The 14,521-nt window shown below is 38.2% G+C and overlaps 1 protein-coding gene across 1 annotated transcript in view; it reads right to left on the bottom strand.

The window, feature by feature from the left end:
- Positions 1-14,521, bottom strand: part of LOC126106730 (uncharacterized) — a 143,239-nt gene that overhangs the window by 73,298 nt on the left and 55,420 nt on the right. The window contains exons 8-10 of the mRNA XM_049913108.1: positions 12,876-13,013; positions 9,388-9,472; positions 7,847-8,140 (exon numbers count right to left, since the gene is read on the bottom strand). Of these exons, the coding sequence (XP_049769065.1) occupies positions 7,847-8,140; positions 9,388-9,472; positions 12,876-13,013 (517 nt within the window). The remainder of the gene's footprint in view (positions 1-7,846; positions 8,141-9,387; positions 9,473-12,875; positions 13,014-14,521) is intronic.

The raw sequence follows: 14,521 nt of genomic DNA, 5'->3' as shown, positions 1-14,521 counted from the left end.
AAGAGGACTCCTGACACTGTGTTTGATGGGAGAAGCTGAACTGATTGAAATTAAAGGACACTGACTGATGCTGACTGCTTTGTTGTCACTGACAGTGTTAGTGCACAACACTTGTTAGGGCCTCTACGTCTGTAAAACGAGAAATGACATGTGGAATTAATGACTGCTGAAAGGATGTGAGTTACAGAGTGTGAAACTGTCTATTCCATCAAAAGTTTTAACAGGACAAAAACAAGACTCTCTAGAAATTACACAATGAATTTTTGCTTGAATTTTCATAGCCAAACAAAGGGGCATCCAATTGAGCAGCATGAGGTCTAGTTTTGCAAAATGAGGTTTCACTGCTTGAAAGTAAACAAAGCACTTAAGAAAACCAATTAGTGATTTGAGGGAAAAATTGAAATATTTCAAGAACAGCTGCTGCGAGTTATGTAAATAGTGTGTCCACAAACATCAACTAACAGCATCGACTGAAACTTCTCTGTGTTCTCTTGCTCTATATACTCTTCAATAATAATAGAATATTGATTGATATTTAAATACGTAATATTTCATGCATTCTGAACAAAATCTGAAAAACAAAGTATCGAAAAATGGCAAATGTTTTGCCTAAAAGTAGGAAATAAAATAGATTCGAGAAACATTTGATATGTCTTTGAATGAGGCCTGAAACCATGTACGGCGGACGAGTTGCCATATGTGTATTTAAACTCAATGTTTAACTAGAATTTTAAAGAGTTCTACAGGGGCTTTGTTTGGCAGAATTTCACTCAGTCGTCTCCTTAATATCACTAACGTAAGAGCATCACAGCTGTGTATACGAATTCAAGCTTCATAAAAAGCATGATAAATGTTTCTTTATTTTATTTTCTACTTTCAGAACAACCATTTCACAATCAATTTTTACTTTTTATTATTGTTGTTATTATTATTATTTTAATGACATATCACATACGTTAAACACTGTGTCATCTGCTAGCTTTAGTTGGTAGCATCCGAAAAGGACTCCGGATCAGTCAATGGATTTCAATTTCATACATGCCAACTTTTGAAAAGGGCTGTCAATCAAAATCACACGCAACAAAAAAAAACTATTTTCGACATACTCCAACTTGACAAAAATCATATCACTTCTGGGCTGCAAAATATAATAATTCATGCTTTGAACAGGATGTTTCAATGAAATTTCATCTACTTACATCATAAGCCAAAGATTTGTGGACGAACATAACAATCATGGAGAAATCCATTTTAAACAGCAGCAGGCTTGGTGAATATTGGTTTGGAGCATAATAACAAGACTTCTTTGATATATTAAGCAGATATGTGATAATTGAAAAAGACTTTATGCAATAAAATTTGTTTAACATAACACAGGCAAGAAATAATATAACACACACCGCAAATCACATGCTAGTTTGACTTTAAAATCATAGTTGTGGCCTTTTTAGTTTCCTGCAAAAAGTCTTGAGAAAACATTTTGTCGTAACAGGGACCACGAATCCTGGTCTTCAAAACAGAAATAGACCCTAGAAATTCACTGTACATGAATGATCTGAACTTTGTTCTACGAGGCTGGAGACATGTTCACATTCTGCATTGCTATGGGGTATGGTGAGATTCTAAGTACATTACTATAGAAATCTGGTAAGTCTTAAGAAGTCCATTAGCTCCATGAATTCTTGATATCTGTGCCCACCTGGAATCACTTGCAGCATCTTGATTTACAGCCAAAGTGTCATCTACCTGAAGAGCTGTGAACAGGTTCTGAAGCTCATTCATTACTTAATCTGTAGTTTCATCCTCTTCCTTCTACAACATGCCAGAAAACTTTTCCGAGAAAAAACAAATGAAAAGAAATCTGCGCAGCTTCAATTTTATCTAATCTAGCAACTTGAGCATGCATTAACACATCATTCTTCAGTGAAACCTTGTTGATGACGTAGTCACAGGCAGTACAAAAGTAGATTCTCATTAATGAAAAGAGAAGGCATTTATCTGTATCCTGGAGATCATTCACTATGTTTGAAGTCTGAATGACAACAACTAACTTATCATCAATTCTTTGGTTTTGAATCAAGTTGCACTCAACTTTAAGCAATGAGGAGCTTTTGACAATTTTGGGCTTAACGAACTTGGTGAACAATTGCTTTAGTAAATCCATTAGAAGTGTGAACTTTGGGGGGAAGATGTCTGAAGGGCAACACTCAATTTGTCAAATGCAAGAATAGTCACATGAAGGGAAGTGCAAAATGCCTTGTTCAAGTTTAAAGACAGGGACATGAACAATTTCTCCTCTCATGTTGTAGTAGGAATCTAACTTTTTAGAATGGGTTTGTCACATTTATTCTTTTAGGGGCATGTGTAGTAGCAGAACCAAGAATTATCTTCTTCTGATACTCTTTGGATCCACTTTATTAAACTCTAGGTATTCTGAAAGATGTCCACAGCTCGTGGTCTTGCGATAGTGTTCTTGTTTCCCACACATGGGGTCCCAGCGATGGCACATGTGTGCGGGCGTACATTGTCTTGATGGAAGATGACTTACTTTCTTCCTTGCTAAGCCTGACCTTTTTTTGCGTATCTTTTGTTGCAATTTGTCCAGAAGGTTAGCATAGTACTCTCCAGTAATTGTTTGCCCAGTGGGGAGATAATCTACAAACAGAATCCCCTTTGCATCCCACAAAACACTAATGCCATGGCCTGTCCTGCCGAAGGAATTGTCTTTGCTTTCTTTGGTGGTGGAGAATCAGCATGTTTCCACTGCTTTGCCTGTTGTTTTGTCTCTGGGGTATAAGAGTGCACCCAAGTTTCATCTGTAGTCACAAACCGGAGCAAAAAATTTTGTTTGTTTCTCCTAAAATGGACCAAATGTGGTTCCGATATGTTCATTGTCATGCGTTTTTGATCCAGTTTCAAGAGTCGCGGCACCTATCTTGCAGATAATTTTTTTCATTTCTAATTCTGCAGTTAAAATGTTATATACCCTTTCAGATGACATCTGGCAAATGTTAGAAATTCCATGCACTTTCAATCGGCAATCCTCCACGACCATTCTGCGCACTTTTGAAATGATTTCTCGAGCAGTGACACATCTTGGCTGACCACTGAGTAGATCATCATCTAAGCTCTCCCAACCAAATTTAAATTCATTGGTTCACTTGGCAACAGTTGAATATGAAGGAGCAGAGTCCCCCAGTGTACTCTTGGAATCAGCATGACTGTCCTTTGTTTTCATACCTATCTTTATGAAGTACTTAATCACTGAGCGAATCTCAATTTTTTTCCATCTTTGCAAATCGCTACGTGGGAACAACAACAGAGCCATGTCACCGCCACAGCTCTCTTCCAAGACCACTGACGTGGCACATGTTTACAGACAACAGTCCAATGAATATCACAGGAACAATTTGTTGTGCTAGTGCTGACCTCTCGTGGTGATTCTGATAACTTTTCAAACCACCCTCGTGTGAGGCACAAAATTGATAGAAATGTTTGAAGTAACAATGCCTGCATTTGGTGGTGGTGATTCATGGAAATTTCTGAAGACCAAGATATAGATGGTCTGATGAAACAGGGCCCTAAAATACTTGTTAGCATGATTAGGAGATACACAGTGAACCAAATTCATACAATAGCAAGTGCTGATTTTCGCAGGCAAATTTCATGAGATATAATGTGCGCAAGAAGGGATACCAAACTACTAACTTTTATTTTAAATGTGACTGTTATGAGCAAGGTTCACTTAGGATACAAAATTTTCACACTTTGCTTCATAAAAGTAAAAACTGTACAGTATAATCCCATTTTTGCATTTCCAGAATTAATGTGTTCCCACTGTTTAACAACACGCATTTATTGGCTCCTTCAAATTTCCTACATTAACTATCTTAATTTACACCAGCTTCAGCATTAACATAATCATAAACTGCACAATGGGAAAAAAGGTTATGGAACAAAAGAAACCCCTGTGTAATTGACCTTTTAGGCACTGGCCTGGTGCTGATGTTCATATAGTGCTTATAAACATCCACCAGCAATGCAGGTACCCTATATGCAGCCAATGCCAGGTCCGGATCGCTATGGTACTTCTCCAATTTTGTGGATAACCATACCCACATACAGGGCATTATTATGATGGGGTCGCCATTTGCAAAGGCATTTTAAAAACTACTGCCAGCTCCACTCCTTCCCACACCCCAGGAATCTATGTACTACTCCTGTCTGTATTCAATGTGTATCGCACAAGCAGATGTGATATCATTTCCCAAAGTGTTTGTGCATTGTGGAACTGAGAAGAACATGGGAACAGGCCCAGTCATTAGAGGTCATTACAAGTCTAAACACTTTATGATGCTAGTGCTTTGTCTCATAACACTGTCACTCAAGCAATAACTAGGTTCTGTGTAGTCCTGTTCATAGCCGTTACGTTAATGAATTAAGTGTTGTGTTTCGTTAAATTTCAGTACAACTCAGAACAGAAAGAAAGTTGGCGACAATTAACAAGAGCTACTACGGTGATATCTCTTCTGGAGAACACGTGAACTAGTTTCGAACTGTCGCAGATGTGGAGCCCCGTTTGGAAAATGTATCAGCTACAATGGATTTGTTGGGATATTATTTTGTTAAAAAATGTACTAAATTGGATTTTTGTGGAGCACTATCAAATTGTGGATTGTGTACGTTTTATATTTTTGAATATGTAACATTTGACAAGATGGTGTTTAGGTTGGCACCTAACACACAGCTTATTGCTACTACTTCTGCCAGCAGCTGTAGCCGAGCAGTTCTAGGCACTTCAGTCCAGAACTGCGCTGCTGCTGCGGTCGCAGGTTCGAATCCTGCCTCGGGCATGGATGTGTGATGTCCTTAGGTTAGTTGGGTTGAAGTAGTTCAAAGTCTAGGGCACTGATGACCTCAGATGTTCAGTCCCATAGTGCTTAAAGCCATTTGGACCATTTTTTTTACTACTTACACAAATTGCACAGATATTTAGTTATTACTGTCACACCATTTCAGTGGTTCATTCATAATGCAGGCAATTTCGAGGTGGTGTTTATTTTGGGACATGACAGCACAATTAAAAATGTACCTGTGCATTTTACTCTACTTCATGCTCAAAGGAATTATATTTTGTTCTTCATGAAAGTAACAAAATGATTATGTTCATGGAAAGCTATTTTCTCATTCATTCCGCTGTCTTACATAATAAGTCAGTTTCAGGTATTGTCACGTGTCGCTCCACATCTTGCTCATTTTCCTTAGATGTTTTCTAGATTCAGCTGTATTAGATGTTATAGTTTGAAGTAATGGGTACGCTCCTTGCCGACATGTTGGTAGCATATATTTGTAACATATGTTCAGGTCTTGTAATCACTTTGAGAATGTTCCTAAAATTTTACCAAATGCAGTAGTGAATACAATAAAGAAACACACAGGGTGACACAGAATAATGGGAATGTTTGAAATGAGTAGTGGCAGCCATGGGCAGGTGGCAGCACTGCGGGTTCGTGACAGCGAGTAAATAGTCTGCCATTTCAGTAATCCTGGATCAGTGGTGGGTAACAGTGTGCATTAGCCATAAAATTGTTTTATAAAAACAGTGATAGTTTGGTAGCGCCGCAGAGGGGTTTTCGACGTTTTTGTAATTTAGGATGTCATGATACCATTCTGTTGAAACACGCGATAAAAGTGTTGGAGTTTGAAGAGACTGGATCTGTCCTCAAGAAGAAACCAACAGGACAACCAAGACGTGTGCGTTCTCCAGTGAACATTAATGATGTACGCGAGTCTGTCTTACGGAGCCCACGGCGTTTGATTTGTAAGCAAGTAGCAGCGACGGAATGTCCTGGGAGAATGTTCGCACAATTGTTCATCTTGATTTAAAATTTCATCCACACAAATTACAGATGGTGCAACTACTGAAGGACAAGGTTAGGATTCTTGTCAACAAACGCTAAGAAAAATAAACAATGACAATGAATATCTAAACAAGTTGTGGGTGTCAGATGAGGCACATTTTCCTCTCACAGGTTATGTGAATAAACAGAACTACCGTTACTGACAAATACAATTCTTAATGACATTCATGAGCACCCTTTACACACTAGTATAGTGACAGTATGGTGTGGTGTTTCATCACATGTGATTATCGGACCTTATTTTTCTGCAAATGAACTGAGGAACACAATAACTGTCACTGCAGATAGTTACGTGGAGATGTTATGAACTTTCGTTACACCTACATTGAACAACTTTCCAAACATACAAGAAGCCTGGGTTCAACAGGACGGAGTGACATCACACACTGCACAGCATCAATGGCATATGTGCGAGAATTGTTTGGCAACTGTGTGATCTCACAATTCAGTAACATTCCCTGGCACCCTGGATTGCCAGATTTATCTGTTTGGGATATTTTATTGTGGGATTATCTCAAGAGCAAAGTCTACATGACTCGACCAAGAACCTTAGACGAGTTAAAACAGAGAATTCGGGATGCAATTCACAGTATCCCAGCTGAGATGTTGCAGCTGTCAATGAGGAATCTCAACAGCAGATTTCACAAAATTAATCATACATGACGACGCCATCTAAAGGACGTAATTTATAAAAAATGATAAATGCCATCAATGTTTCATAAATGGCATGGCAAAGTTGTAAGGTTTTGATTACTATGAATGTTATTTCTTTCCTTCATCACTTCTAGCTTTATTGGATTGTGGAAACAATCCCGTTTTTCCTATGTCACCCTGTACTTCTGCTGCATCACACCTTTTGAACCACGTAACCAGACAGAAAAGATCTACCAGAAGGCATTGAAACAGACTGCAATTCTGAAGTTTTTGATAGACTAGCAGGAACTACAAATGTGTTCCTGAAATGTTTAACCTATGTAAAACCATGGGTCTCAAATTAAAGGTAAGAGCATTGAATGAATGGGCTCAATGGTGCTCCATCAAGCATGTGCAGGAAAAGTAATTTTCACAATTTACATAATTTTTTAAAGTCCTCTGAAAAGCATAGAAGCCACATTTCACTGTAGTCCATATACAAAGCCTTCCTAGAAGGAAGGTCATAACGTTCAAGTCGCCCAGAGGTTACTCAAGTACAGAGTAGATGCAACACAGCCCGTGATACATCTGCTCCATGGAAAGTATGATGGCTGTTTTTATAACAGAGTAATTGGTTGCTGAATAGTAATAATCTCAAATTAACAGTGGGCTGTAGACAGATTTTTTTTTTCCTTTTTGTCCCAGAATACACAGTATCATATTTCGAATAAATGTCAGTTTGAAATCCTTACTCCAAGAGTTTGCACAACACAATTATTAGCTCTCAGTCTTTATTTCAAACAATTCCAGAAATATAAATTTTTGACACCTTTGACACTAAGGGGGATCCAAATATTTTACAAATATATTTAACGTGGCATTCGTAATCTACTAAAATTGCTGCAAGATGATACTGCCATGGCACACTTAAATTTTATTTGTTATAAAATAACTACTGTTATCATGCACTAGTTGCAGTTATAGAATTTTAGAGTGATCAAATATAATTGTCAGTTGAGTAACTGAGCCACTGTCCACAATCACATGATCAAGTAACAAAGAAAAAAATAGACACGAATAAATGGGTGTATGCACATTCACAGCAAAATGTATGCTTCAACAGAAGTGTCACTGCATAGTTTATGATAATGAATTAATGTATTTTGGTACAGTTTCAGTGCAAACAAGCAGGCATGTACAACACACACACACACACACACACACACACACACACACACACACACACAAAGAAAAATCACACAGTAAATGAAAGCACTGTAGATAATACTCACTTTCTAGAACCTTCCGCTGTCGTTCAGCAGTTTTAAGTTGGGCAATGTGGCATGGGGTGTCCAGAGAACCAAACTTCCCAAAACAATATGAGCAGACATCTGAACAAAGTCGGCCAGGATGTATAGAAAATGATGCACTCTTCTCAGGTATGATGAGGTCTACTGGCGGCTTTGCAACATCATCCTTTCCTGGGGCTGCTCCATTTGAGACCCCTTCAATACTACTGGTGCCCAGTGCAGCTGCTGGGGCCTCATCCTTGCCACCTGCGACATATGGTGAATTTGTACTCAGTTCTGGAAGAGAAAAAAATAGTATGTGTGACGATCAACATTTAATAAATGTTATGAACATTTTCAAAGTAAACACCACAAAAATGACTACCAATTAAGAAAACAAAGTTGAATAGGTTGCTATAACAGAGGTGATACAGGTTCAGTACATCACCTCTGTGATGGCAATGCACTCAATGTTGTGCTTCATAAAAATTAGTGGTACAATCTGCTTGAGTTATCTGTAAATAGCCTAATTCAATGCCTGAGAGTAAGATAGCAGTTGATGATGTGAGGAGGAGAAATTTTCTAATTGTTTATGTTCAATAATTCAAGATTCCTGTTAATAGCACAACAAAATAGCAATGCTCAATGCGAACAAGCCAATACTCATAAAACTCTGAAATAGCTGGACCTCTGTAGTAAATATCAGTGTGTCATTTAAATATTGCACTAGAAACAGGACATAAGCATCAGTTATGCAATTTGATTCAGGAAACAGTAGCTTTTTTCCCCCAAAGTAATGCCTTTCCAGTTAGTTATTAATGTAGTTTTCTAACAACTATTTCATTTTTAAGGTATACTTCGATTTATTTCATGACTGTAAGGGTCAATGGGGATCTACGGAACATGATAAATGAATGGAACACAAGACAATTTGTTTAATGGGATTGAGAGATTATAAAATTGAATGAGCTGTAACAGAAATCAATTGACAGACTGGAATTAGGTCAACCTCGGATGGAACTGCCAGCCAAGTCAAATGTTTATCCTCCCATTGTGCACAGACTGTGGTAACATTTTCTAAACACAGAGCTACAGAGTGGTGCACAGTACAGTGTGAAAACCATGAGGGAATTGTATGACTGTAAAAGCATGAGACATTATTCCTTTCTGTCTTAACTGGTTGATAATGAGATATCCAGGCACTTGAAAAAAATTGATCATATAATGTAATTTGGAAATTTACACTGAATGCAGTTCATTTTAATTACCAGTGTGAATACTTTCTTTAAAAAAACAGCCTTTTAAATGCCATTTCAGCGCATGTTAGAAACGATTGTAATATTGCAACTTCTGAAATGGTGTTCTGCAATTTATTGCCTGTACCGTTGTATGAAAGTCAATTCACCACTTCTTTGATATTCCATAAATAACTTACAAAACCAGATATTTTCATGAAAATTACATTATTTCCACAGCTTCAATGATTTGGTAAATATTCACAGCTTTTAACAAAGAATATAACAGTTAAACAAATGAAATCTTACCATGAAAGGACTTATGGGATGAATTCTTAACCAGCTTCTTGTTATTCACACCAAAGTTGCTTGGGTCTCCAGTTAACAACTCATTCTGTAACACACAATAATTCGGTGTTATATGACGTTCTCACAGGAACCGCTAAGAAAATGATATACTGAAACAACATTACTTTTATGTGAAATGATGACAGTTTAAAAAATTTTAGGTGCACTTAATTTCTTGTCAGAAATTACATGATGTGGAAAAAAAAAAGAAAGAAGAATTTACACTTTTTTTCAACATAGTTACATCACTACTATGCACACATCTTTTGGAAATCTGCACGTGCCTTTGTTGTCTTTGCCCTAATGGGGCAATTGTGACTGACAGTGTGTTATTCTAATAGCTCTCCCCCCTTTCTTTCGGTGAATTTTACTATTCCATCAGCAGGCAATTTTAGCTTCATCAGTAAGTGTTATCCCAATAGATTACGCCAACACTGCTCTCTTTGAATAAAATTCTTTGGATATGCCATAATGCAAAATGATGAACTAATGTATTGTCCTATAATTCAAGTATGCAACACATAATGAAAGTTCAAAAATGGCCAACAGCAGATGATATGAAAAGAATAACACATGTGGATGATGTGATGATTTGGGAAGAAAATGAGCAGAAATTGGAAGTACAATTAAATGCCTGACAGAGGGTGATTGAAGAAGCAGACATGGAAATAAGGTCAACAAAAAGTGATACAAAAATCGTAACACATGCGGACAATGTGATGTTTGGGAAGAAAAGAGCAGAAATTGGAAGAACAACTAAATACCTGACAAAGTAATTGATGAAGCAAGCGTGGAAATAAGTTAAAAAAAAAAAAAAAAGAGAGGTAATGAAAATAAGCAGGAACAATGAAAAATGAAGGATGTAAGTTTTAATGGTACAAACATTAAAGAAGTAGATGTTTTCAAATTTCTAGGAAATACGTTAACCAAGAAAGGAAACATCAATTATGAAATTTTGGAGATAATAGAAATTGTTCAAAATTTTATCATTGTGTATCAAAAATAATTAGAAAATACCTGCTACAGCAAAGAGTGTGGAGCACAAGTCATTATCTGCCAATTTTGACTTAAGGAGCAGAATGTTTGACTTTGACAAAGAAACATCTGAGCAGAATACTAGCAAGAGATGCACTTACTACAAAGGATACTGGGTAAGACAGAAAGGGACAAGATAAAGACTGTGACAATATGAAGCACCCTTCAGATGAATCCCCTAAATGAAACTACGGAGAGAAATAGGCTTAAATCGGTTGACCAAGTTAAAAGAATGGGACAAGAAAGACTTCCAAGAAGAGCTTTAGCATGGACAGAATCTGGAAAAGACCAAATGGAAGGCCACAAATAAGATGGAGAGACAGTGTGAACTAAAGACCATTGGAATGGGGGGAAATGCTAAAGTGCAGACTGTGGAAGAAAAGAGAAGCTTGGAAGTAGCTCTGTGAATGACCTGCACAAGGCAGAAACATTTCACAAAGAAGAAGAAGAAGAAGAAGAAGAAGAAGAAGAAGAAGATTTTTCATAGTGACCACTTCACCAGATGATAGTCTGAAGAATTTTATGGAAATGGTCTTTAGGTGTGAAAGCCTATAGACATATTACAAGATGATTAAAACTGAACATTCACTATTTGATACGATTCCCATGAAAAATGAGTGACTGTAGGACAACGAAACTATGGGTAACATTTATAAGGACATACCAAAGAGAAATAAACAATAAAACACTGAAAGAATCACATTTTAATTCCCTCATGAGAGGGTAACATCCGCATATTTGCAGATCATGTGTGCTTTCCAGGTTACAAATATTGCTCAATGTGAACACCACCTGAACCCACGACAGCCTGGAACTGCACTAGAGGTAGCTCTACCGTTGCCCAGAACATCTCAGGCGAGATGTTGGCTACCTCCCTCACTATGCTCCTCTCAAACCTCCAATGTGTGTGAGTGTCCCATTGATAAATCCTGCCTTTCAGGAGACCCAACCACACAGATTCAAATCTGGTGATCCTGGTGACCATGCAGTTTGGAACTATCGGCCAACGGTTCGGTTTTCTCCAAATGCGTTACAGTAACTGAATGACCTCACGAGCAATGTGACGTGGAGCTCCACCATGCAGTTTGAAGAACCTCTCCCCCACAGTGTAGGGACCATATGTTGGTGAAGCCGACGGCAGTGACATGCGCCATTGAAGCTCCACAACTTGGTCCCCAGGATCTGAGTTCCTCACAGAAGAATGGACAAAATATGAACTGTGCCGTGAAGCCACACCACACAGTGATGCCTTCACTGTGCATGGGAACTTCACGAACAGTTGTTGACAGCAATTCCTAAATGTGACAATTGTGTGTGTTCACTGCCCACTGAGCACAAAGTGTGTTTCATCACTCCACAAAATGTTCGAAGGCCACACGTCATGAACTTCAACACTCGAAAGAAATATGAGTTGGCGAGTAATGTGAAGTTTGTACAAGTAACATTTCACCACTGTTAGCAGCATTTTTTGAAAGAATGTTCAGCTGTTGTAATAGAGATCTTGCACTGCTTGTAGATCACATATTGCGTCCGGTATTCTCAGTCATGGCAACAGTAACTTCAACAATTTGTGGCGCAATCAGCTATCCACACTGATGGTTATGTTTCAATCCTACATCGTCACACCAGTACCAGCGTCTAATGCCAAGCCATGACACTAACACTACTAACAACGAAATCCTGCAGCACACAGTCTGATCATTCCTATAAAATTGGTACCCATACTGTAAATAGTTTGCTGTCTACACAGGTTCATGTAGCAGAAGTTTCATTATAACCATACTGTGCACTAATCTTTTTTTGAAGAGGTCATTAACTCTTCCTGCACTTGTAGAACTGTGTCTGCATGGTCTTATTTAGTGTAATTAATTACTAGTTTGTCTTCCAGTACATGTTCACAAGTACTGGTACATAATGAAACAAAATGGCACAGTTCATTGATAACGTGGAGTACTGTGTGGTAATTCTTACAACATTTCCTCAAGCTCATATTGCCACATTTGTGAATATTGTAATTCATTTTTGGCAGCAGTGAAAATGTTGCCACTATATCAGTTTAAATCAGACAGCTAAGAAATTAACATTTCTGCTGCCACCTAAAACAAATTACCGTCCACTTTATCAAATGACTGTACTCTTTTGTTTAGGGTCCTCCAGTGGTGTGTGACAGTGCTGGGGCAGAGGCATTCCAATATGTACCAGCATTGAAGATATGGACTTGTGAACAAACAAATAACTTTATTTTATAAGGCAATGATTAAAACTTTACAACCATACCTCATACTTATATTTTTAAGCCTAGAATGCAATAGCAACAAACAATCTTCTATTTAGACATCATGGCTGCAAATGACAGTACCCGGAAGCGTACCTATTAAATTAAAGGCCATGCAAGTATCTATATATGAACACACCTCCTTGCAAATCCTGTATTCAACCTTCTCCTCCCCAGAGTCATGTCCTCCACCTTCACGCCTGCCGTTGGGTGCCGAGCCCTGCTTCAACACCATTTTCAGCGAACGGCGTCGTTTCTCTGGAGAAGTTCGCTGCACCTGCGGTTGCACAATATCATTGCAATTGGTACTTTCCTGTAGACAAGATTTCATCAAAAGTTTACAATCATTAATCAGACTGGGGTACTAACTAAAATAGGCTTAGGAAAGAAGTCAATAAGAAAGGCTTTGTTTTAGATACAATTAAAATATGAAAGTAATCATTTCTCTCTCAAATGTGGAGGCACGATCCCATATCTGTCAATAAATACACACACACACACACACACACACACACACACACACACACACACACACTTCATTACATTGACAAGGAAAGAAAAGTACAGGAAGACCCCAAGAACCTCACCATTAGTTTCTCTTCAGTTTACCTGATTGCTTTCAGACCAAGGGTTTATTTTCCATTGACAGGCAAACATGCTGCATCATGCCTTGTCTTTTACCTGCAATGGCATCTCCACAAAAAATGTGTTACATTTACATAGTTAGTTGCAGTGTCTTAATCCCCCCCTGCAAAATGTGTACTCCTTAGTACCAAGGTACTTGTAAATGTGAATGGCCACACAATGTCTACACAATGAGGGCATACTGAAAGATAATGCCTCTGAATTTTTTTATGTGAAAACTATCTTTTTTTTAAAACTTTCTACATCATTATTCTTAATGTCTACAAATTTATTTCTCAACTTAGTCCATCTGGCAACAAACACATGTCTTTCAAAAAGGCACTAGCTTGTTGACTCTGTCATTGTAGAAAGTTTGACTTTGTTGGTGGAGTCACAGCTTCACCTCTGCTTGCACTGTTTCATCACTGTCAGAGTAAAGTTTTCAAAAATCTTGTTTAAGTATGCAAATGGCTGAAAATCAGATGGGGCCAAGTCAGGACTTATAAAGGATGATTGATGATAGTGAACCCAAGGTGTCAGACTGTTGCAGATGTAGCAGTGCTTGCATGGGGCCTGCATTGTCATGTTGAAGGAGAGGGTACCCCATGTGTGGACAAACTCTTCAAATTCCAAAGTCGATTACACCATGTTGTTTCTCATACATCCACATCGTTAAGTTACATGCTGGCATGTCACATGCTAAAATCCAGAGCCCTCTAGCGGTGACTTGTGTCAGTGGAGAAGGAAAGTCAACAGAGTAATATGTGTAACATAAAATACCTCGACCAATATTTGGAACAGAATAAGAAGATACTGAAACATTACTTTTCAGCACACCATCACACTGTTACCCAATATTTTATCAACAGCATACCATCAGAATGGTATGTAGTTGTTTCAGCTCACTTGTAATTTATATCAATGCACCCCCAGCACCAGTGCTTCTGAGCCTCCAATATTTAAACTAGCTTTCCAACATGTACTTAGCTACTTCCTGGCGTATTAAAACTGTGTCAGACCGGGACTTGAACCTGGGATCTTTGCCTTTTCTGAGCAAGTGTTCTACCAATTGCGCTATCTGATAACTCTTGACCCGCCCTTGGAGCTTTATTTTTGCCAGAAATGCTCTTGAGCAGGGTGGGGAGTTTGTCAGCCACGTTC

This window comes from Schistocerca cancellata, chromosome 10, assembly GCF_023864275.1.
Source record: "Schistocerca cancellata isolate TAMUIC-IGC-003103 chromosome 10, iqSchCanc2.1, whole genome shotgun sequence".
Taxonomy (NCBI): Eukaryota; Metazoa; Arthropoda; class Insecta; order Orthoptera; family Acrididae; genus Schistocerca; species Schistocerca cancellata.
This window is presented reverse-complemented; position numbering and strand designations above follow the sequence as displayed.